The sequence below is a fragment of the Betta splendens genome, chromosome 4, assembly GCF_900634795.4.
Source record: "Betta splendens chromosome 4, fBetSpl5.4, whole genome shotgun sequence".
NCBI lineage: Eukaryota > Metazoa > Chordata > Actinopteri > Anabantiformes > Osphronemidae > Betta > Betta splendens.
Window position 1 is genome coordinate 20,182,511 of NC_040884.2, and position 24,898 is coordinate 20,207,408.

The window sequence follows — 24,898 nt, forward strand, 5'->3', positions numbered from 1 at the left end:
TATTCAAATGTTCCACAACGGACAGTTAATCCTTAGTAAAAATGTACGGGGCCAAATGTATATGTTTATGTACATGTTTATGCTAAAAATAAACAATAATAGGCGGCATAATTATTAAATTATATATTCCAGTTGAATCTAATTAAAAGACATTTTTTTTTAATCAGTATAAAGCATTAATCCTACTATTTGAGTCGAAGATAAATCTAAATTCTTTATTAGCCTTCAAAAACATTCGGTGCCATCTAAAGACATTTTAAGTCAAGCTGCAAGGCTAATAATTGATTACTTCACTTGCCAACACATTTTTAACTTTTAATGAGTGAATAAAACCATTCACTGATGAAACCTGTTAGACAAATGCAGATACAGAAGAACAACACTGTGGGTTCCCTTTAATTCTTAAAATTTTATGTACAAGTGTGACCGATTTATTTTTTTAATGTACATTCAATATAGAAAGTTTATATACTTCATATTACATTGAACATTTCACAAATTGCACTAGTCTTTCACATAGATTCATAATCAGAGTCAACATCATTCATCAAGTCTCAGCACAAGCTCATTTCCCGTGGTCATTATTCATATATATTGTTATAGTGCTTTTTGGGGAGAAGGAGAATTTTTAAAAAATGTGAGGCAGAAAGAGTAGCCATCAAAAAGAGCACTATGATGAATGAAATAAGATCAAAGGAATAAGAGGCTGGAAATTTGAAAAGATCTAACCCCATCTGCAGGTCAACATCAGTTTTTAGTATTCTTGGGAATTTTCAGGTAAGAGAAATCATACACAACAGACTTTTGACTTCCTTTTGTTCTTTTTCACTTAATACTTCATAATGCAGAATTGTAAATGCCATATTCATGTAGGTCTGTAGATCGTTTGCAACAATTTGTCACAGTGGAGGTTCAGTGCCCACTCTTCCACAGCATTTTGAGGTTAATACAGCCAATCAGGATTTGACAAAGTGATACGATAATGGAGAAGAGACAACATATTTATAGCAAGATTCAGTCTTCCAATGTTTTCCTCATGGGAAAAAAAATCTAGAGTAAAAAATATATTCATACAAAAAGTAAACTTCTGTGTGTCATTGAAAGAAACAAAAGAACAGAAACAAAACAAATGTGGTCACCCGTTAAAACAATTTCAAGGTGTTTATGAAGCCATGAGTGCCATTTGTAAGGGCAGAGTAGTGACACTGGAGGAGGTGTTGCAGATTTTGGTGACAGTTAATAATGGCTCGCTCTCCTCCATCTTTTTCTCTCTCTTCATTCCCTCCCGGGAGAAGGAACAGTCCCTCTCTGAGTGGCGACTGTGAAGCTGCAGTCTGGGTGCCTGACTGTGTGTGTGTCCATCAGCCTTGGTCTCCAATGTCATTGTCCACAGGTGGTGGGACGTTTGGCATTACCGTGGTGCCAGTTCCTGCTGTGAGGTACCCAGCCACTCCTGGACCTACAGGTGACACAAAAGTAGCTCACAGATAAGATACAGTGCAGGTGTGAAAAATTATTAATAGATTACAGACTCTTGGATGACACAATCTGGAATGGTTGCTGTATATGAGCGAATGTACCGCACAAATACACTGACATAGGAGAGTAATCATGTTCATTTGTTACAGTCAACGGTGTTTTAACCTTAAACTTTCAAAAGCAGATTTGTTTCTTCAAGTTTGATATGAAGTTGGCGAATGGGTTGAAGATGGTAAAATATTTTATTACGGCAAAGATGGAGTGCTGGCAGTGAAAAATGCATTGTGGAACACACAGATGGAGTTAAGGATGTAAGGAACAGCAGTAGGAGCAAGGTCAAAGTCTACCTGCATCAGAGCAAGATAGAGGAGGGCTCTGAGGGCCCAGGCCAGGAGACTAGAGCCCACCTCGCAGTGGGCTGCTGGCAGCCATGAGGGAAGGAGTGGATACCCCTAGGGAGGAAACGTGAAGGACAAAGAGGAAGGGAAAGGAAGCCGGGAAGTTAAAAGACAGAGAAAAGGGTCACTGAGCTAGAGCTCAAGTGAGGTAGTCAGGCACAAGGGTAGCGTTCAGGATTAGGCAAAGCATTACGGATTTAACAAAAACACAAAAACTTACCTTGTAACCACATACATGTTTCTCATATAGGAAATGGCAACTTGTGATGCAGAGTCTAGAAATACTTTACCTGTCAAGTAGCCTGCGGTCTGAGACTCGGAGATGAAAAGATCATGTTTCTGGTCTTTGAACGCACTCCATACTGAAGACCTTGCAAGAATCTCATTCACCTGCAAAGTGTTTAAATTGAAGGATGACTAGTGCAGTAGTGCTTCATTAATCCTTTGTTGAGTCAGGAACAAAAATATAATTATATATCAGTTCAAATGATGATATCTTGTCATACCTGTTCTCCATACTGTAGACTACGAGTCATGGACTTAAGGGCCTTCACAATCTGGGCCTTGGTAGCTGAAGGGTTTTCTAAAGTCTCTAGGCCGATTCCTTCCAGAAGCTTTAGGAGGTATGGAACCAGCTCCACCCTTAGAGCCTATTCAGTAACAATATGTAGGCTACAGTATAACCACGGGCTACACAATAATCAAAAATGCTGTTAGGGATTGAAAAGAAACATGCACTAATGGTAAAATGATGACCTGGGCAACCAGTTCTGTCTGCTCCTTCTGGAACATGCGGTTGAGAGCTTCACAAGCCAATCCAGCCATGTCTGCACGGACTTTCATTCCAGTCATTAGGGGGCCGATAATCTCCAGAGCTGACATGGAGCGTACACATAGCTAAACAAACCAAAGCAGATGTAGTTAGCTGTGTACGATGATGCAGAAACACAAAGTCAAAAAACTCAGCAACAAGTTGTTTTCTGTTAATTATTAACAGCTAAAGCAGGTGAGTATGAAGTGGTATTGACATTATAATTAGCACACAGAGTACTGTTTCTCACCTCATTGTCCGATAGCACGTGGATGAGGCGGATGGAACTCTTAGGTACAGCGTTATTTTTGTGGTTGAGTGCTGCCAGTATGCGAGGTAGGTGACCCAGAGGGGGGACCTGATCAGCCAGTTGACTTTGTGTGCTGAATAGACACACGGCTGCTGTGGTAACGGTTTCCAGTGCTTCCCCCTGAAAAAGACCAGATGTGAAACTGTTTATGTAAAAACAACAAAAAAAACAACAATAACAGCAGCAACATGTTTCACAACATAGTAGCTCACATTGGGGTTGTTCTTTTCCAACAGTTCAGTCAGGGTCTCCAGAAGAGCCACCAGGAACTCTCGAGGCTTGCGTAGCACCCAGCCTGGCTGGGCAATAAAGATCCTCAAGAAGACGCCACCCACTTCAACTTCACCCTGTCCTGCTCCATAAGCCATGGTGAAGGACTCTGGCAACTGAGCAGAGACCAGACATTTGTTGCAGCATTATACAACATAGACATTTATGACTCTACAGCAAACATGCAGTGTTGGACTTACTTTCCAGTTTACATCAGGATTATCCTTCTGCTGCTTAAAGTGCCTGGGAAAAGACAAGAAAGCAAAGAGGATTTAAAAATTTCCATTTGATTGTCTGGATAATGCTATTTCTCTTTACGTGGTTTTGTCGTAAATTAAAAACACATACTCAAGCATCATCTCCCGCACAGTGGTTGACACCTTCTCCCTTGAGCTGTCATTCCAGATGAGTTCTGGATTTTCATGGGTTCCCTCGAATATGTGCACAGCTGCCTCTGCGTTGTCTCGCATCGCATCCATAAACACCGCCGGGAGGAAACGCATTAGTGTAAGACGCACCTAGCACAAAGCAAAAGAAGCAGGAACTGAGGTGGTAAGGATGTACTGTATTCTCACATTTAATAGTATACAGTAAATAAGGAAAGGCTTTATTTCTTTTATCACATTTTCTTATTTTTATATTTCTACTCTTTAGACTGACCTTTGGGCCGACCAACTTGTCTGAGGTCATCTTGGAGAAGAGTTCTGCAGTCTGTGTGCGAACCTGTGGGTGCGTGCAGTTACAGAAGAGGTCTAGCAAGTAGATCAGGGCACCTAGAGGTCAGATAAATTAACATGAGCATCCAGGCAAAGGCATGCACCACCTTTCCAAAATAAAAAAAAAAAAAATCAATCACACTGACCTTTGGCCATAGCCTCTTTAATTATTTTTGTGTTGGAAGTAAGTGCATGCAGGGTTTCCAGCACCATCTGCCTGCCTAGAATATGCCAAAAAACATTCTTCAGTACAAAGGGAGGACATTGGAATAGGTACAAAATAAACTAATTATAGCAATTTGTCTTACTGGATGGAAGCGAGTGCAGCAGCAACAGAAGGTTTGATAACACTAGAGACTCTGCAATGTTGCTCACACACTCCTGGTTTGACGTCACAGTGTTCACAACCTGCAGGGGAAAAACAATATCATTAAAATGTGAGGAGCAAAGAAGGTAGATAGTAATTAAGTGAACAGCTCTACCTCCAAAACCAGCTGCTGCACTCTGCCAGCTCCATGAACTCGCAGGAGAGAGAAAAGCAACTTGAAGTGGCCGATGCACTCTGACTCAGAGCCTGTTATTACACAAAGATGTGTTTAGAAAAGTATCAAACAACCAGTAGCTTGAGTTCTACAGATGTAACAGAAACAAGTAGTGTCTCTTCTCACCAGGGTTGTTCTTGATGACATTACGAAGTGCCTCTAAAGCCATCTCAGCGAAGCGAAGCCTCTCAGCGTGCTGCTGGGACTCGACCTTGTTGCTCTGACTCATGGCCAGTAAAGTGTGGAGATACTGAGCCTGGGAGCCAACGTAATCCAGGAGGCTGGCTGCAAATGCTTTGGGGTACTAAAACATAATTTTAACATCAATAAATGGGCCCATTAAAAGTAGAAATAGGGTTTAGTCAATGCTAGTTTAAAAAATTGTTAAAGACAGAAGAAGGAGAGATAAAAAGCAGGTTTAATGTGTCTGCAACATTGTTGTGTTCTTGTACTCACCTCAAGCGGAAAAACTGGCTGTTCATTGTAAACTCGGACAAAAATTTCCCCAACAATCAGCTCTTTGCTGTGATCACTGAACACAAACTCTGCACCAAAGCTTTTATCGTTTTCTCCCTTTGAAAAGACCAGAATGAATAAGCATTATTTTAAGCATTCAAACACATTTGGAGCATCATCTCCTTATTGATACAGAAACCTTCCATCCACATACGAGGCAGACCTTCTGTTCAGCTCTCATTTCTCATTTACACACCCTTTTGATGTTTCCTTCTTGCTGACCCTCCAGGAACTCCAGCAGCTCAGCTCGGGTTCCATTGTTCCAGATCAGGTATGGGTTCTCTGAGTTACTGTTCAACAGCTTCAAGACCTAAATACGAAGCATGAGGCACAGAATTCAGTCTGTTTTGTTCTTTATACAGTTAATACCTTTCACTTGCGTTCTCTCCATAAGTTCAACTGACCTCAGCAGGGATTCCTGTTCCCAGTTTCCTTGATATATATGGCGTCAACATGGCGGCTAAGCTCTTTCGTATGGTGGGGTTCTCTGGAGGTATGCCCTCAATGCCGTTGGTCTCTGAAACAGGATTGCTACCATCCGGGGTGTTCAGCGTTTGACTATAGCCCCCCAGGCGACTAAGAGCTACCAGGCTGAGCTTGGCTAGGCTGTTAGCGACCTCCTGTTGGTTTGTGTCCTGGCTGGTCTGCACACCACTCTCCTCCAACGTGTAGTCATAGTTAAAGAGGTTAACCAGCAGATGCCAGAGCACACCCGCGTGGTATAGATGGGTCTGGAGGAAGAAATCCACTGCAAAGGAGCTGACGCACTGCACACCCACGGCTGCAGTTTTTGGGAGACCCTGAGAGCAGGTGAGGAGGGAAACAGATATGAAAGAAATAATTTATCATTCTTTGAGTATTTCATTTTACATTATAATTTTAGGCAACAGGTACAAGATTCTCACCTTTCCATAGTACAAAATATGACAGAGATCTCTGATGATATTGGGCAACTCGATGATCTTTTCCCTGCATTCCTCAAATTGAGCTGCAACGCTATAGCACCTACAGATGTGCCCACATACCTGTTGCACAAGGTATTGAAGAAGCATTACACACAATGTAATGCTTATCTCAAGAGATGATTAAGATGTGTTATGGTCATTTTACCTGTACAGCCATGTCATCAGGTTTGCTGGATGCAGTTAATACAGCAACACATCTAGAGAGAGCCTCCAATAACACCTGGCAAATACAAGCAAAAATGTATCACTCATCCAGCTGTTGTTAATCACACCAGCTTATATATGTAGACTGCTATAGTATTTACGGTATGAATTCATTAATCGTCTACCTCAATGCCATTCTCACGGCGCAGCTCCTCCGCGTTGAGAGCTGAGCAGTTTACAGTGTGGAAGGCCAGTTCAGTTGCAGCCGGGAGGAGGGGAGAGGTCTTGGAGAAAAGCTGCGCATCCTCTGTCTCCATGGTGATTGTTTTGATAAGCATGGGGTAACCAGCATATTTGTAGGGTTCCAGTTCTATTTCAACACAACATGTTCAGCAATAAATAAAACATGTTCATATTAAATATGTATGTGTAGTTAGAAAGAAGGTGGAAAAAAAATGTTTGCAAACCTTGTTTGTGTCTGTTGAACAAGATACTCTGAGCTTTGAGGATGAGGATGATGTTTTCTGGGTCGGGGCCATCCACTATTCTGGCAGATTTTGTGCAGAGGAACTCATATGCTTTGTTCACTTTCTCGAACATGTCCTAAAGTCAACAAGAAGTAGAAGGCAAATATTAAATCTCAAGTTGTACATATTAGTAAAGCTGAAATGACTTCTTCTACTTACCCTGCCTTCTGGGTTCTTGTCAGGATGGTACTTCTGTGCCAGTCTGAAGTAAGCTTTCCTGATTTTACCCTCTTCATGCCTGAAGACAAATAAACCACCAAAAATGCATATAACTACCAACCAATAATAACGCTCAAATATGTAATTACATATAAATGCTTTTCGATATAGTTTATTATATAACAGAGTTAAGTTATCTTTCAGCGTTATTCTACAAAAAGTATCTCCTGAAAATGAATTTTCTTTGCATAGGACAAAATTATTAAAAACAAAACAATGGTATTAAATAAGTCAATAATATTCAAAAGAAATAAATAATTAAAAAAATAAATACAAATTAAAAAAATGACTTACTGTCCCTGTCCTTTGGGGAGGTTGAGGACTTCATAGGCATCATCTACAGACATAGAAGGAGGTTTCTTTTCTACTTCTCTCTTCCAGGCTTCAAGAGTGTCTTTTAGCAGCTTTACCTGTGGAGATAGTAGTAGATAAGTGGTCAAAAACAAGGTCAAAGGACCCATACTTAAACGAAAAAGGTCTTTGGATAAATGTGTAGTGCATACAGCCTCTCGAATTGGCCAGTTGGGGAAGCGGATGGTGTCACAAAGATGTCTGAGGTAGTAGATGTTGCAGAAGAGTTCATTGTCCAGCTGAGGGAAGCTGATCACAGGGATGGGGCAGTACTGGTAGAGAGCCCGCGTGTTGCTCTGTAGCCTGGGGCTGAAGTCGGCCACGTGAGCTGCTATTTTCTCAATCATCATTCGTCTAAAACAGACAATTCAAACAATGTGGTTGGAGTCCTTCAATTTTGCAACAAATGTTGCCTTTTCACCAATTTAATTTAACACTGACAGATTAATTTTACCTCATCTCACTGCTCCAAATAGCCTCGGGTGTATCAAATTCACCTAGGAATATCTCTGAGAAGCGTTCAGCCTCGTAGTTCTCCAGGTAACAGACCATGGCCTCAGGCAGCACTGGTCCCAGAACACTACGCTGTACTATGTCCTGACCCTTTGCCTAGAAGGGCACAAACAGGCTAATGTTATTTAAAAAGAACATCTGTTGTTGCTTTGTAAGAAAAATTGTAAAAACACACTTTACCTCCTCTGATTTGAAAGCCTGCTTCAGGTGAGTGTACTTCAAGAACCTAAGAAACCACATGAATGTCTTAATATATTTATATTTTCATCTTATCTTATATCAAGCTCAGAAAACGATAGACTAAAATATCATTGAAATAAAAATAGAGGTGAATCGTTTAATTGTTCATTACAGATACATTTATAAAGATAAGTTAAAGAGAAATATTTCAAAAAAATGAAATAACAAAAAAATGTATGAGTTGTGTTTATCTACCTTGCTACAGGAAGAACGTTGGAGCCTGTGTACATCATGATGAAGAAGAAGACCCCAGTTAAGTAGAGGCGCTGCAGATTGGGGTTGTCCTGCATTACCAGATACAGAACATTGGCAACTTTTTCCACCAGGATAGGGTCAAACGTCAGCAGCAGCTGAGGAAGACAAACCATACGTTAATCCGAACTACATTAAGTTATAGAAATCACTAAAGCAAATTTGAGAAAGTTTAGGAGGATAAATATTCCACTAAAATTGTTGAATTACCTGGACAATGTGTGGGAGACAGGCATTGTCACTAATCATCCTCTTGATTTTAGGTAATGGACGAATAATGGAATTATCTTGGTCCCTAGATAAAAAACATAAAGACAACTCTGTTGCGGTCTCAAACCTACAATAACACACTACTAGAGACTTTTCCAGTGGTTCCTACCTGCTGGGGTAGTACGAGCACATGGTGATGAGCATGTTAAGGATTAGTGTAGCCAGATCTGACTCGTTCATCACCGCCTGTCCAGTTGCCAGGAGACACCATTTGAGCTGAGGTATTGCCTGCAGGGGGCGCCATCCATCCATCCCCTGCGCCCAGCAGCGCGTCTTCGCCGTCAGGATGCCCGTGTTCCAAAATTCCTGCATCTAGAGAGAAAAAAAAGGTCAAGATACGATAAGGTGCCTTCTGCAAAAGAAAAGAAAGCAAACCGGAGTGCAAACCTCCTCAAAACCGAAAGGTCCCCTTCTTTCCTTGTCTGCATTACCAAAGTACCACTCCTTCTCACTCTCCCGCTTCATGTCAGGGGATGCCTCCAGCACATTGCTCTGTGAAAATTAGAAAGACCTCTGTTTGACACCGCAGACAGATTAATTTAACAGATCTTCCTGCCACAGACATTAATCTCGTTATCTCAGCCCATGGATATTGACCCCATGTGGTGTCATGTGACATCCATTCAACTGAGTCATGCTCGTCATACAGTATAACTCAAGCTGCAGCCATGTTTTTACCTGCAGGGGCACAGTAGCTCTACTAGTGTGCAAATGGGCTAAAGTGAGTAGGTCCACCAGGATGCGTACTCCATTTGAATCCATCACATCTTTCACATTTTTCTGCAGGAAAAAGAATGATTTGACATAAACAGAAGAATGCAATGGGGATATTGTATGTGTATTTTAATTAGCTTACTTTGTTTAAAATGAGTTTGTTCAGGAAGAGGATTAGTCTGTCTCTTTCCAGTCTGTCAGTGCACTGTTAAAACAGACGCATATTTAAATTTGAGGATTAAACAAAATACACAAACACTGTGTGACTGCTACAAATACATAAAGATCTAAACTGCCTGTACTCACTCTGTCCAACATGCCCACAATGTATTTGGTGTCTGTGAATGGCCCAATCTCCTCAAAGCACTTTCCATAGACAATGGCGAGTGCCTGTAAACACAGGCACTTCATCGTAACTTTGGGTGTGAGCAGAAAGCGATGGTAGAGCTCGTTGAAGAACTCGTATCTAAGAGAAAAGAGAAGGAAAAGAAACTATCTGTAGGAATTCACAACATCATGATCTTGAAGCAGATATCTGGGATGCTGTATTGTGGTCTTACGATCTTTTGATGGCACTAGATTCCTCATTTTCATCCTCCTCAAGCAGAAGACGCAGGTAGTAATCCCCGATCCTGATCTCATCTGAAAGGCACTCGTATTTCACCTGCAAGAACAAATATAAGCGCATCTAGTTCACAGTATGTCACATCAACACTAACAACAGTACCATTCAGCCTAACTACCCACTGAGCCTCTAACATGTGCGTTGGTTGTTTAGAAAAGATAAATTGGAGCTGTACTACTGGAGCTGAAGACAAACCTCAAACTCCTGGTGGTTCCAGGAGATGACGGTGATACTGCCAAGCTCGCGGTCCACACTAAAGGCGCGCATCTCTCCCTCCAGAGCATCCCGCAGCTCCTCTCTAGTTTTGAGGTTCCAGATGAGGTTGGACCGTGCATGGTCGAGCTGGAATCTTTAGAAGACAATTTGGGTACCTTTAGATGTTGTTAAATATATATTCAGTTATACAGAACATATCCATATGCCTTTAAGTGAATCTCTGACAGACAGGACAGTAAAGTCACTCTGATTTTAGTTGTACCTGTAGTAGAAAAGCTCCCAGTTGGCCTCAATCTTTATTCTCTGCCGTCTCTTTCTCAGGATAACAGGTTTTTGGTTTGGGTTCTGAAAATAAAAGATGAAACAGTTTAGGAGTCTATTGTTATTGTCCCTGTTCAACATACCCAACACCACAACAAGGGCACCAATGTGAAGAAAACACAAATGAAGAATGTTGAGAATAGAGAATGTGAGACTTGGAGGAGACAAAATAACACCAACGTGGAGATGGACAAAGATGGAATGAGATGAAAAACTCAATGTGTTCTCTAATTCTTGCAAATGAAATGTGAAACCAAGGAAACATTAAAAATAGCTTCCTATTTTATGACTTTGAAAAAAAAAAAAAAAAAAAAACAATAATTGAAAGACAAAGATGGAAAAACGTTCAGAAGAAAGCAAATGAAGGGCAAACGCCATGGATTCCCTTTGGCCAGTCTTACTTACCAGGTTATTTCTGTCCTGCTGTATTGTTTGACAGCAGAGAAACAAGACAAGGGAGGGTGGGGCAGAGACAACATAAAGATTATTGTTCCTCAGATCAAACTGATGAATTGCACATCATGAATTGTGTGTGTATGTGACACACACACACACACACACACACACACACACACACACACACACACACACACACACACACACACACACACACACACACACACACACACACACACACACACACACACACACACACACACACACACACACACACACACACACACACACACACACACAGGGATTCAATAACATACATGGCACAAACATTGGCTGGAAATATTTAGTGAAAGTCAGTCAATCAAAAGAGAAAATCTGCTTCAGCCATTTTGAAATATTCAACACAAAGATTTAGAAAAGAAAAAGGCAAGTGAGGTTCAGAGCATTGTGTTGATTTATGAGCATAAGCGAAGAGAGACACAATAGACCTTCATAGTTTTACTAGCTCAGATAGACTTCATCATCAACATGAAGACCCAAAGGTGTTCAGTGTGAAGGTTTTTTTGCACAGAATTTGTCTTTAATTCAAACATGTTTTCAAAAAGAAGAGGAGCGACAACGGTCATGTTCAGCAGCTCACCACAACAGACGATGAATCATAGAGACAGATTTGCCAGTAATGGTAAAGCCTTTGTCATATAACAGAAAGAAAACATAATTTGAACATAATGTAGATGAAAGGTTCACAAACAGCCTCAACAATTAATATGAAAGGCACAGAAGAATCAAATACGACTGTATTTTTGCCAATCCACAAGGTCAGGAAGCATCTGCATGTTCATGCAATATACAGCAGTAACAAAAGGTGTGTTTAGTTTCTTGAGCATCAACAGGAGGAGCAGCATCTGCAAACACCTGAACAGCAACCACAGAAGCACAAGCGTAGACGAGAACAGGAAAAACAAGCTTTGCAGTTCCTTTGTGAAAGAAAACGAATCCTCACCTCCTTTTGTGCTATGCCCATTTTATCCCTCCAGTGCATCAAAACAAGATCAGCCTTCTCCTTGGCAAACTTCTCCACTTCTTTGGCTGCTTTGCCTGCTATCCGCTGCCACTCAGGAACCTTGTTTCTGTTAAGCTGGTCCTGAGGCAAACAATAAAGCCATGTTTGTAATCTGAGATATGAATTAAAGGGCTTATTCTTCAGCTTTTAAAACTGTACAGATGTTGTCTTGTCTAGATACCGTGACGAGTTTCATGTTGTCCCGGATGTGCATTCTGTCCACATCTTTCTCTGGGACAGGGTCAGGACTGTCCAGATAAGCCAGCAGGCCTGTTGGCTAAGGAAGCAGCAGAAGATGAAGACAAAGTTTAACAGGCAAAGTCACTAACAGAGCAATTTGCTTAAACCGCAGCCTGCTTTCATTGATACATTTAAGCTCCTTTTAATAATTTTTGCAATTATTACAGTTTTAAATACCTGTGTAAAGAGGGAAGCTTACCAATATCCTCTTTAAGAGGTTCATAGCAACTGGATTCTCTGCTGTCCACAGTCCCACCAGGTGGCGACTCAGTTGCCTGATAAGTAAACATCTGGAGTAAGCAGCTGATGCCACCTTTCAGTTTATCTACTCCAGCTAAAGCTTTTAATGTTGTTAGTTAATAATTCTTGTTAACTTTAGATTGCAGAAAAAAAAACAAGATGGTACATTAATGTGTGTAAGAATGGGCAGTTATTGAGCTTGGACCTGTTGGTAAGCATCCTCTGGTCAGCGCTGATGGTGAACAACGATGTGTGGAGATGTCTCGGAAGAGCCCCTTCACTCAGAGCCAGCTCCTGCATCTTGGTGGCTATTTCCTTGTCACCTTCCTAAAGGTCAAATAAAAAAGGTATATGAGCATGAAAACTAAGGATAGAGCACTTGAAAAATGTGTTTACCATACAGAAATACTTACCTCAATAATAGCCTTCATCACCAGCCCAGCTCCCTTTACTATGGCCATAGAGGGATGCTGTAATAAGGACAACAGAATTAGTAGAATCTCCATCAGATCAAAGCCATGTGAAATCTAAATGTGTCTTCTTCATCTTCCCACCTGGAAGAGTTTGAACAGGGTCCGTCCATTGGAGGCAACCATTTCCAGCAGCATATCGAACTGCTGCCCCTCTGTAGTTTCACTGTAGGGGGCGCAGAGGGCAAAGGTTAAGAAGTCCAGTAAGGAGCTGATCACCAAAGCGCCGGTGCCATGATCCTGGAAAAAAAACAAAACAAGAATTAGTTGGGTTTAGCTCAGGCTGAATCCACTTTGCTGTCAATAAAAAGAAACCCACCACATTCGTGATGAATTTTTCAAGAAGGTTTTCCAGAAACTTCTTGGAGGAAAGCAGAGAGGCCTTGTTCAGCTGCTCCTGCCTCAGGTCATAATCATCATGCATCGGCTGCAGGTGCACAAAACATCTTAGTCAAATACCAAATTTTGAGTAGTGTTGTTTATTGCCACTTTGTACTAGAGTTAATTCACTTACACACATAAGGGCACAGAGCATGTCTATAGCAGCATGCGTCACACCATTGTTGTTCCTTTTTAAAGCTTTCACTGTCTTTACTCCCAGTTTCTCCCTGAACCTAAAACACACAAACAGAAACTCACAGATTTAGCAACAACACTGCATAAACGACACATTTAATCAGTGGCAAGCGTAAAAAAAAAAAGAAAAAATCAACAATACAGACCACACAAAACTGGTAGTGCTCAAAAAGGTCGAGGGTTGGATACACCAAGAATTCATTGCTTACGGAGTGGCTTGTTGTTTCTTTGATAATCTATAATATTATAATGTCAGAGGTTTTACAAAGCCAAAAATAATTTTAATATAAATAGGTTTTTGTATTCTGCGTTTTGCGTGAAACACCAAACTGCTGCCGCAATGAATCTTTCAGGAAAACCAATTTTGATTCATTTGCATCTAAGAAACATGGAATAAACAGTAAATACAATGCCTCTCATACATCTCAGTGACCCGTAAAGACGAGACTTGAACATGTGATTTACACACACATAGAGGGAAGAATGACCAATGCAGAGAGACAGAGCTACAGGCACAAAAACAATGAGATGAGAATAGAAGAATAAGACGAATCGAGGCCGACAGTGCTACTGAGTTACTTGACCTAACCTTCCTCTGAGGAGCCTGTCTAAAATGTTTCAGGCACTAGGATAAAAGAAGAGAGGGCTGACAGACAGAGAGAACAAAGTCTCAGGAAAAGAATGGGAAGGATAGAAACAGAGACGAACAAAGGGCAGACTGAGATGTATGGATTCATATTTACGTTGCATCTGTGAGTCCAGACCCTTGACCAGACCTTGGAATGACAGAGCATGCCTGTTACAAGCAGCTCAACAAAGAAATAAAGGCCAGAGACTACTGTGACATATCTACTGCATCCTTACTTAGGCAGCTGGGTGAAAGCCTGGAAACCAGCCTTGGAGGCCACCAAGCGTCGAATGGCCTGGAAATGGCTCTCCAGCTCAGCGTTCAGAGCCGGCAGCTCAGCCTCCTGAGATAAGAGAGCCAGGATGGCATTGTTGATGAGCTTCTCTTTGTTTTCAGAAAAAAGACCCTGTAAAAAAAACAAAAACAAGAGCATGGCAAATGAGTTTGAATGTTGTTGAGGAAGAGGAGTAGACATAAATCTTCTGTGAATCTAACACACTCACATCCTGGGTTACTGCGTGCAGCACGCCGCTGTAGGATATGTTGGCATTGAATCTGAACACTGCATCTGCAAAGTTCCCATCTGGGCAAGAAAAAGGGATGGAGCAATTTAACATCACAATGCAGGTCGTTTGTCTGCCTCATGCAGTGATAACACATCTCATGGGCTCTTGGTTTTTCACTCACTAGGTGGTGCTGCCAGGAATTTAAGATGCAAACTCTCCACCTCCTCGTCCACAGGCATGCTCAGGAGGCCCCACCTTTGCCCGCGCTGCGTGGGGGCCATCTTGACGCATACGTCCCTGTTGCCTGACGCACGGACTCCGTCAAGTAGGCTGGCTAGCAAAGAGTCCCTACAGACACACGTTAAGACTGGGCTAAATCCATGGCACAGTGTCAGCTGTGTAGAGCTCTAAAAGGTGTATGCACAGTAACATTAACCACCAAATACTGTATGTCCACACACTTAACACATAATGTCTTTGCACCTTTCTGTGGAGGAGTACTTCCTGATCTGACCTCTGATGAATTCAACTGTAAACACCTGAGGGTTGTCCACATCACAGATAAGAGCAAATACCTGTGAGGAGAGTTAGAGTTAATTCGTATTACAGACGCTGAAGAGCCTCAGACATAATGAAACAAACACAGGAAGCTCATTTAACACTTTTCTTCAAGGGATTACAGCCACACGGAACAGAAAAGATCAAATTGTTAACTTCCTAGTGACTTTATTTCCTTTTAGACACCCAGGGCTCACCTCTCCGAAGGGTTTGAGGGTCACTATGTTGTATGAAGCTGGATCTCTCTCCACTAAACATGTTTCTGTCAGGGCAAGGATTCGCTTTACAGGCTCCTAGAAAGTACCAACAGAACACGCATAGACCACATGAAGAAATCATTTATACAATTTTAGTGCAACGGTTTTACACAGTTATAATCTAAACCAATTTAAAGGCTTATAAGAAATATCTACTGAGTTTCAGCTCCCACACAGTCACCATAAACAATGAGAGAAACAAGTAGCCGCGTGTTCTAACCGGGTGTCGAGGCGTAATCTTCTGCACCACAAACTCGGCCAGAGAAGTGATGCTCTCGTCTGAGCTGTACTTCCCCAACCTGTCCATCACAAAGCCCTCAAAGGTCAGAGCTTCCTTCCTCAATCGCAGCATGATGCCGATGAAGTTACCAGCATGCTCTATGGCGCTGCGGATGATGTCATCCCGGTGCTCCGAGGCAAACAGATGCTAAGAGAAAACAAATTGAAAGTAATTCTTCGTTAACACATAACAGTGAAGGGAAAAGCCTGGTATAAACACACAACAAATTTATGGAAGCCTACCAGTCGGCTGAAGCCTCCATAAAGGATGCAGAACCCTCCCTGGTAATCAGAGACCTCCACAAAGCCCTCCACATTCCGATAGTCGTAGGAACACACCACCCGGTTAGTGTGGGGGTCAATCTGGTCAATGCCACCTGGGGTCACCTCTAAATTCACAGGCTTTCGTGTGTCGCTCCAGTGGTGCTTGTAGCAGTTGTAGCGCTAATAAGAGTGACATATTGCTGCATATTAACTGTTTTGTCCTCCTGCTGGCAAATTGTCATTTTTTCCTCGATTTTACTTACCCTGCCCGTTATCTTTCCTTCTGAAAACTCTGTTCTGAATCTCTGCGAGCAAGAAAAAGAATTATACAATAGTATCAGCTTATTCAAATATTGAATCACCATGCTTATGAAACAGCTTTCCATTACAAATTACAACTGCATCTAATTAGCTCCGTGGGGAGCGACTCGTCTTTGTTGCTGTGTCAGCATCTGAGCAAAATGAGCTTACAACAAACTATGTGCTGATAATAGTGAACAACACAGAGTCAAAGGGGCATGACTTTTCTTAGGTTATAGTGAATTCAGCCAAGACACAACTAGAAACTTAGCATCTTTTATGAAATATGAGCACCAGCTCTGTGGGACTGTCATTAATGGTGGTGAAGCTGCTCCTGCTCACCAGTGCCTCTGTGAGCAGTTCTGTCCTGTGCTCTGTTGAAAACTTCAGCGTTTCTGACTTCTTGCTGCTGCCTTTGCGGAATGTGAGGTTGAACTCTGTTCCCTGACCTTTTCCTACCGGACCAATGCCACAGATGTCTCCATAAGGCCACTGTCAAACATAGACAGAACAACAGCACAGTGTTATAGTCACACAAGACATGTAAAAACATATTGCTGCTGAACTTGAGAAAAGACAATAAAAAAAGAACATTCACACCTAATGAGTTCTGGTCAGCATAACATGCCTTTGATTATTAACTGCTCAGCTGAAAGCTCAGCATGTTAACAGACTGAGCACAGTCAAAATGCTGCTTTTAGCAAAAAAAAATCTATCTATCTATCTATCTATCTATCTATCTATCTATCTATCTATCTATCTATCTATCTATCTATCTATCTATCTATCCACACAGGTCTAAGAACTAACTACAGAACAGAAGATGTGATGACACACTAACCTGATTTGTTACTTCTAGCGTGGTAGGGTTGTAAGTGGTAATGGCATGCGTCCCCACTGAGAAGACTCTCTTGTACCTGGAACACACAGATGTGATGAGTCAGAAAAACAACCCACCCATCGCCAACTGCACATGGAAGCAACACCAACAACAACACAGCACAACATTAACAGCAAATGTGGGGGTTGTGTTTTAAAGATGATAAATCCACTTAGCTATGACAACATCAAACATCACTCATGTTGTGCAGATTTCCACAGTATAAAAAATCTCATCTCCATCATATGTAACAGCAAGAGAGGAGGATCTGTGTGCAACGCTACAGTATGTAAAGTAGGTGAGCTCAGTTTCCTGATAATATCATCCACGTTCCTTTCAAGTATAATGATAAGAGCAATGCAGGGTTTTTCCACCAAAAAGCACAGTGAATGGAGGTTGCATTTCTACTTGTGTATGCAGTACGTGACAAACACAAATAGACAGAAGAGGCTTCAGCCTGACACGAGGCCTGCATGGTCGATCAGGCCCATTCCCAGCTTTGAACGCATCTTCCCCAAAATCATACAAATACCATGTGATTTTCAGCTCACTCCCCCATTAGCTGGCCTGAGGATGTATGATCTCAGGGTGCTTTCAGTCCACAGGCCTCGACCTTGGTGCTAAGTGGGTGTCAGCGTAAAGCTTGTTAATTATTCATTCTCTGCTGGCTAAATTTTCCTCTGAATTCTATCTTTGTACATAAATGTACATCATTTAGGCAGGTTTGAGATTAAAGGCAATATTAGAGCTTAAATTAGTTTGTTTATGGCAAAAGAGACTCAAGGAGTTTAAATTCCTTCACCAGTGCCTTTGCATGCTCTGACCAACCCAGCAAGTCACAAATATCACATTACTACTAATAAGGTTCAGATTTCCATTTATACAAAGATATGAAAATCAACTTGCAAAGACTTGAGGATTCAAAGCAGCAGTAATTTATCTGAACAATAATGACTAAGTGTGTCTCCACAATCTGATTTAGCCTGTTCATCTGTGTCATTTTTGTCTAAACTGTTCCCAGTAAACTCATATGCTCAATGTTTTACTAAGATGATGGGACCGAGTATATGTAGGATTACAAACTAATCTAGGAAAACACTATGTTCTAAACAACACTTAGCAAAGACTGGAAAATGGAGAAGCAGGGTGCTGAATAAAAGCAACAAGGACTCTCGAACCTCACTGTCTGTAAGAGTGGGGAAATGATGTTCTGAGTCAAAAGAGCAGAACGATTTGTGTAAAAGTAATGGAAGTGTCAGTCTCTAGGATTGTACACACAAGTCTGATACAGTCTGAAAGCAGTCACAAGACCTGAATTAAACATGATCATGAGAACAGAGGGAAGGAAAAATTCTGCTTTAACACCAAAGCTGGTCACACACATTTTGCATCAACTGGAAATTTAACCATTACAGAAACGTTTCTTTGTCACACAGACGTCCACTGGTTTTCACAAGATTCATTATCCCAACTGAACCACTAGCTTTAGATACGTTAAAAGAAAACCAGACATAGAATAGAGGAAACTACTGTACTAAGCAACGCTGCATCATACTGCAGAACAGATGACCGATATACTCCATGTAGCGAGATCAATCTGTCATCTGGGCATAAATAACATCTGAGCAAATGCGTCACATTTACTACTGCTGTTAGTTCTTGCATTTTAATTAACTTAATTTTAAAGTGTATGATTGGACCTATTTTAAATCTCACATATCAAACACGTCTCACTGCATTAACAGGGATAAACTATGCTAATTTTATTTGTGGAACAGTCCACTGATAACAAAACTAACAACATCTGAGGTGAGTATGAAGCACCATGAAAAAGGGATCCTGTTAAAACACATTCTCTTTCACTTATACCTTTTTCCTACAGCAGAGACAGAGATGACGCCAATCTAATACAGTACATTCTAAGATTGCAGTGAATGCTGTTTTGTGGTTCCCCAGCAATTGCGCACTTGTTTTACACAAGCCCAGAATAAAGTTTCATTTTTAATGTTTTACTTCACTTTCCTTTTACGTGATGGCTTGGCTTCTCATGATGCTGAATCCACCTCTTAATCTTTAAAGAGACAGTTAAACTACAAACTTTCTGCCTCTTCATGAAGCCCAGGCAATATGCAGGCCCAAGTCAGGAACATGGTCAAGGCCCAGATTAGACTAATTCAGTTAAACCAGTCTACACTGCATCACTGCGTTGTTCTCAGTGGGCCGTCAGTCTCCACTGTCCACCACACATACATCAACACTCGCCTCTCCGGACACTTCAGGAAGCATTAAGCGGATGAAGCTCTGATGAAGGATAATGTGCTGCAGCCCTGCTTAAGTTACCCAAGTCAATGGGAGGCTTTAATGGGACAAAGACATTTAGAAAGCAGGTATTGGTAATGTGATCCCACTAGACCACTGCTTAACTTGGAGCTTGCCTGTTGTATTAGTTGTGAAGACCGAGCGCAACCATGCCATTCAGTTTTATATTTGTTTTAAAATAAGAATGACTTTAACAGTCTATGAAATAAAAATACACGCACAAAGCATGGATAAGATTCAGGTCCTGTATAAAGCGTTCACAACATGATATTCTAGTTTCACATGGAACTCAAGACACACATCCCTAGTACTAATGAGTGGCTGGTGGCTGTGGTCAGCACTGCAGGCTTCACATCCTTAGCAGATATAAACCAGTCATCACAAGGCATGAGTCAGGATTTAGGGACTTTCTCAAACCATTTTGCTATATATTGTGATGAAGAGAAGCTAAAGGTAATGATGCCGTGTAAAGCAGCACAAAGAAGGTAAAATCTTCAGTGTGGTAAAAAACAGTACAATAGTTGGTGGGTGAGTGGGTCTTACTTTCCCCTCCAGGAGTGTTTGGTGGTGTAAAAACAGGCCAGGTCTTTGTTTTCTTTGAGGACATTCATCTTTTCATAGGACCTACAACACAGAATGAATATGGTTAGTATAACTCAGATACAAAAGGTACATTTTTTTTAAGTTATAAGTTTTTTAAGATAAGCTTTTCTAAATATTCAACACAGAAAAGTAATTCAGTGACATACTCATCACTGCGTGTAAATTGAGAGAAAGATGCATATTGGCATTTTACAGGGCAGATGGCAAGTGACTCAGGTCCATTAATACCTGTTCGATGATACGTCACTAAATAAGCTGCCCCCAGAAGTTTACAAGCCATTACTACTTTTAGTTTATTTAACACACATTCCAATATATGACCACACACACTTCACACAGACAGTGAACATTCTGCAGCTCATGGGGAAAAAGTCTACCAGACACTCCCTAAGATGCAAAAAGAATACACAGTAAACAATGATTATCTAGCAGGAAAAAGCTGGATCATAATAGCATTATGAATGACTGGCTCTTTAACGTTATTACCTCAGCAATGAAAGAAAATGATGTGACTACTTTTAAACACAGGTTAGGTTACTGTATGTCTTAATGTTAGTAACTAACATGAGTAAAAAAAATCTGAATAGTGTTTTTAAAATTCACTACACATCTAGCTAGGATTCTTTCGCAGATATTAAATTATTTATCTCTTTTATTGTGAAACAAATTAGACTCAAAGACTAACAAACAGACCAATCACCACTGTAGAGCAAAACTGAAAGAGTAACTGCTCCCTTTGTCCTTACTAAGTAATTTGCAAGCAACTGCCCAGTGACAGGGGGAACCTGTGTCAGCACTCTGTCAGGATCCTGGAAAAATCTGACTCCAGGTTTCCTTCCTCTCCATTCTGGAGTGTGAATTTAGTAATGAAAAAGGCAGAAACTATGGAATTCAGCCGCTGAATTCACTGAATTACCTTTACACGTCCATCCATAACTGATGGTTGTTCTAATGAAAACAAAAGTGCAAGGAAGAGTCCAGAATTAAGATTAGTATTGACAGTTGTTTTCATAGAGCTGCATAATGAATCTAAGCCAACACGGAAGGTACAACAGGAATGTATGCAGCCTAGTGCAGTGTGCTGTCTGTGCAATTTTCATTACTGTGTGAGTGTTTAAAACAAAGTTCAGTTAGTATGAATAATGTGTGAATATGGAATTTGTGGTGTTGTATGTCATGACTTTTATTAAGTAGTATGGGATATGTATAATAATGCACATATGTATGTATATTGTATGTATATGTTTGTATTAGTATGTGCACATACCTTAGCACTATTATTGGTATTAGTATTAATCTCCAAGGTAAACCACAGTACAAAAATTGTTTAGTTATGAATGTGTTAGCCTAAGGTACATCCATGCTTCTTATTTATTTATTTTTTTGCTCCGATTGTTTACTTAACAGATTTGCTTGGTTTCAGCAGCTGGTTGCACCCCTTATCCCCCCTCCCCCCCACCCTCCCGCATACACACCCTAAAGCAGAAACCTAACCTGTCCACCAACACAGCAACATCACACACATTTTGGATTAGCTAAATAAACCATTAAATAAACCATAAATAAGGAAGAGTATATATATTCTATATATACTCTTCTTGTTAAAGCAAAGCTGTCCATCACAATATGGCATTCAGCGTAATATATGCTGCTTGCTTAACTGCTGGACAGAACAAAAAAAAACAAAAAAAACAAAAAAAAAAAAAAAACAAAGTTCACGGCAGACTTCAGGATCAGATCACGTGATTAGAACTCTAACCACTTCCTGCCTGGACCGTATATAAATCAGTAAGAAATCTCTGTACTTATTCTTTTGACAATGTTTCGCATAAAGAAAATGTGAAAGAACATACACGGGATGATGCTTTACTTATAAATAGAATACAGGTTTAGGCTAATCCCACATTTCCAGCTGACGTGTTCCAGACAGGTCTTTCAACTTTTTCAGGAACTTTTACAAACAAAAGGTTGTGAAACAATCCTTGTTGTTTTGCCGATATACACTCACTAGCCACCCACTCCTAAGTAAACCTGCGTAAGATGATTCTTTCCAACACAGCAGTAGAACCCCCTCTTAATGTAATGCACTGTAGTATGATGTAGTATTCCAATGAATAGGACTGCATCTGACATCTAAAACACCTGTCTGATCAACAGACAAAACACTGTCCTCAGCCTATTGCTTTCAATGAACCAGCAAACTATACTAAAGGCAGTATTCACAGCCTGTGTCATGAAATTTACCCCAAACAAAAGCCCTTTTCCTCTGTTTGATACTTACTGCCCCATACCTGCTCTCAGAGCTGTTGAGAAATAAACACATGTTTTTCATTTTAAAAAGGTATTAAGAGCCAAGCTAAAGGTGCAAAGGTCAAAAAGTCATGTGCCATTACACTCTTATATGGCTTTAACTAAATGATGCTGCCTTGTATGGACAAACATACAATAAAAACTAGAGCAGAGCATTGGTTATCAGACGTTTTCAAACCCATTCTACTGTCAAAAGCACAATATTTCTGTACAAGTGTTTCTATTCCTTACAGTTTTCTGCAGCACATATGTTGCAATGTCCATCCCTGATTTGGCCACTTGTGTGAAGCAATCGAACTTCCACGAGAGGAACTTTCATCAATGAAACTTCATACTCCAATCCCTCCCACACGAATTGCTCAAACGACTCTCTTCCTGAGTACAACAGGCAGAGGAGCTCTTTACTTGTAGCAATGCATTAAAAGGGCAAAGGCTACGCGAAAAGCTTCCACGCAAAGATGCGCGGTGCCTCCCGACCTGTCAATTAAACCCTGTCAGGCAGATTTAACGTTAGCGCTGCCTGGCTCTCAAGCAGCTAGCCAAGCTCTGCCTTTATTTCAGAGGCCTACCGGGTTTACAGTTTGGATAAAACCAAAACAGACAGCACGGGTTTGGCAATTTCGGCCATCTGCACAAGTCAAATAACACATATGAATCCACTTACCAACGATGTGTTTACGACATGCAGAAAAGGGGCTGTGGCAGGCTAACGCTGGGTTAGCTAACGCTAGCGGCTAGCTAGCATATCACTCAGGTTTTGCAGCTAGTCGCATTAGCAGCGGGGCTCAGTCAAGCAAACATGGAAGAAGATGGCTTGAGGAAAGTGTCAGGTGCTAACAGAGGCGCATACCTGTAAATTCGCTAATGGGAGTTACTTGTAGCCGTCCCTCAGCCCCCCACCCTCCTCCGAGTGCGGCCGTTGCGTTTCAGTTTTCTCACTGTGATGCTGTAGAAGCTCAGTTGCGCTGTACTCCCCACAACAGCGCTGAGGACGCTGCCATGTTCCTGATACCAAGTGTGCAACTGCGCATGCGTGACGCCTGCCTGTCATGCGGCTGTCAGCTGATTGGTTTTCCAGGACGCCAGGTTATGGAAATACCTTACCCAAGAGCAGTTGTCAATCAGTTACTTCAACGTTTAAATTTATTAATAAAGCCAAGACCGACCTCAAAATTGTTTTCAATGACTGGAAACTGTAGAACGGGTACAATTATTTATAAAACACTAACTGAGGATTTTGTGTTGAGGATTAATCGACCAGACGGTAAATTTATTACTACGTTTACGTTTCACCTACTATGTAAAAGTGTTGCTTTAGCTGTCTCAACAAGCCAGATAATTGATTAATTGAAAAAGTACAGTTTGATCCCCTTTGAACACATGCAGCCAAATATTATCCATCAGTAAAAACAGTAAAATCTTAAGACACGAGAAAGAACAATGACAGCAACGTGTTTCAGTGGATTAACCAGATCTAGTGTGCCCTCTAATGACATGATCCTATCAGTGCAGCACTATGTCACGCTTCTGTATTGTGTACTACTACTGTTTAGATGAGCCAGACCAGAAAACACTGAACACACCAAGCTACATATGTGCTATCAGATATGTAAAATAATTAAATAGCAATGACCGTATATATATATATATAATTACTATATTATTATTTTAGTGATTCCTATTTTTCCAGTTACAACAGTTCATGTGACATCTATTATTAGTAAATTGCATCTTAATTTTCCTGCCAACTTTATTGTTTTTTTTATTATGTGTTATACTTTGGTGATCCAGTGATGGCCATTCTTCAATAAATAATTTTTTCTGACAGTTTGCTTAAACAGTTAATGGATAACCTGCTGCACAGCAATGTCCACTAATTTTGCCTCTACCACAAGAGCCACAATGAATGTAAATAACAACATGCAACCAGCGTGGTAAAAGCGGCAATGAAGTACTGGATTTTTACTAAAACTAAAAAAACATATTCTAAGACTTGCAGCCCCTTCTTAATATGTTAAGAAACTAGTAGTCTCCGACTTACTGTGATTGAAGGTAAAGGGGAAACATCTTGGCCTCCGTGACTGACTGATGTTACACAGTGAATTTAAGTGGGACAGCACAGAGTAGTCACGTTATGAAGCATCTGATTAGGTGACCAATCATGCGCTACCCGTTAGTCTAATCAAATTACAGCTAGAGAGAAATAAGGGGGAAAAAGTTTCCTCCTTTTAGTTAGGAACCTCCTTAAAAAGATGGAACGTGATGTCTTCAGTGACAGAGTGCAGAAAGATATCAGATAATAATAACAATTAACTAACAGATGCAGCTACATTAACATTTGACACGTGTTAAGAAATAATGTACAATATGTAATAGGCCATTAAACTGTAACTACAAACAACATGAAATTGAATCACACTCTAATACACTTAGAATACTAAGCTACTACATCGGTAATTAAAGAAGAACAATGCTATGTTTTTAAAAAATAAGTGTTTACATTTAGAGACGAAACAGTGGCCCAAACATACTGAGAACAACTGTATGTGACTGAAATGGAGTCATTAGAGAACTGAGTCATTTCACGATGTTCACCGTGTAGTATATATT

At 40.8% G+C, this 24,898-nt stretch overlaps 1 protein-coding gene across 6 annotated transcripts; it reads right to left on the reverse strand.

Annotated features, from left to right (window-relative positions):
- Positions 1 to 378: 378 nt before the first annotated feature.
- LOC114852968 (dnaJ homolog subfamily C member 13) lies at positions 379 to 23,320 on the reverse strand. 6 transcript variants are annotated; one of them, XM_029145711.3, is made up of 58 exons: positions 23,139 to 23,320; positions 19,919 to 19,999; positions 17,018 to 17,093; positions 16,519 to 16,668; positions 16,140 to 16,181; positions 15,856 to 16,056; positions 15,554 to 15,760; positions 15,274 to 15,369; positions 15,002 to 15,093; positions 14,700 to 14,866; positions 14,516 to 14,595; positions 14,249 to 14,418; positions 14,128 to 14,160; positions 13,323 to 13,422; positions 13,128 to 13,235; positions 12,893 to 13,048; positions 12,752 to 12,808; positions 12,544 to 12,665; positions 12,298 to 12,373; positions 12,040 to 12,135; positions 11,799 to 11,939; positions 10,805 to 10,822; positions 10,341 to 10,423; positions 10,058 to 10,211; positions 9,798 to 9,901; positions 9,544 to 9,703; positions 9,380 to 9,442; positions 9,202 to 9,303; positions 8,911 to 9,015; positions 8,633 to 8,835; positions 8,464 to 8,548; positions 8,197 to 8,351; positions 7,942 to 7,987; positions 7,703 to 7,857; positions 7,401 to 7,602; positions 7,192 to 7,307; positions 6,838 to 6,916; positions 6,619 to 6,754; positions 6,337 to 6,521; positions 6,153 to 6,227; positions 5,948 to 6,067; positions 5,447 to 5,842; positions 5,239 to 5,352; positions 4,983 to 5,099; positions 4,653 to 4,830; positions 4,467 to 4,558; positions 4,293 to 4,392; positions 4,131 to 4,205; positions 3,929 to 4,041; positions 3,617 to 3,786; positions 3,469 to 3,511; positions 3,211 to 3,384; positions 2,939 to 3,118; positions 2,634 to 2,774; positions 2,384 to 2,527; positions 2,168 to 2,267; positions 1,827 to 1,931; positions 379 to 1,459 (listed from the first exon to the last, which is right to left on the reverse strand). In XM_029145711.3, exons 2-57 carry the CDS (start codon positions 19,984 to 19,986, stop codon positions 1,876 to 1,878), a joined length of 6,777 nt encoding a protein of 2,258 aa, XP_029001544.1. In that variant the 5' UTR covers positions 19,987 to 19,999; positions 23,139 to 23,320; the 3' UTR covers positions 379 to 1,459; positions 1,827 to 1,875. The 6 variants fall into 6 exon arrangements, with proteins under 6 accessions (XP_029001544.1, XP_029001539.1, XP_029001540.1 ...); XM_029145706.3 differs by lacking the exon at positions 1,827 to 1,931; XM_029145707.3 differs by lacking the exons at positions 1,827 to 1,931; positions 23,139 to 23,320 and adding an exon at positions 22,953 to 23,084.
- Positions 23,321 to 24,898: the final 1,578 nt, after the last annotated feature.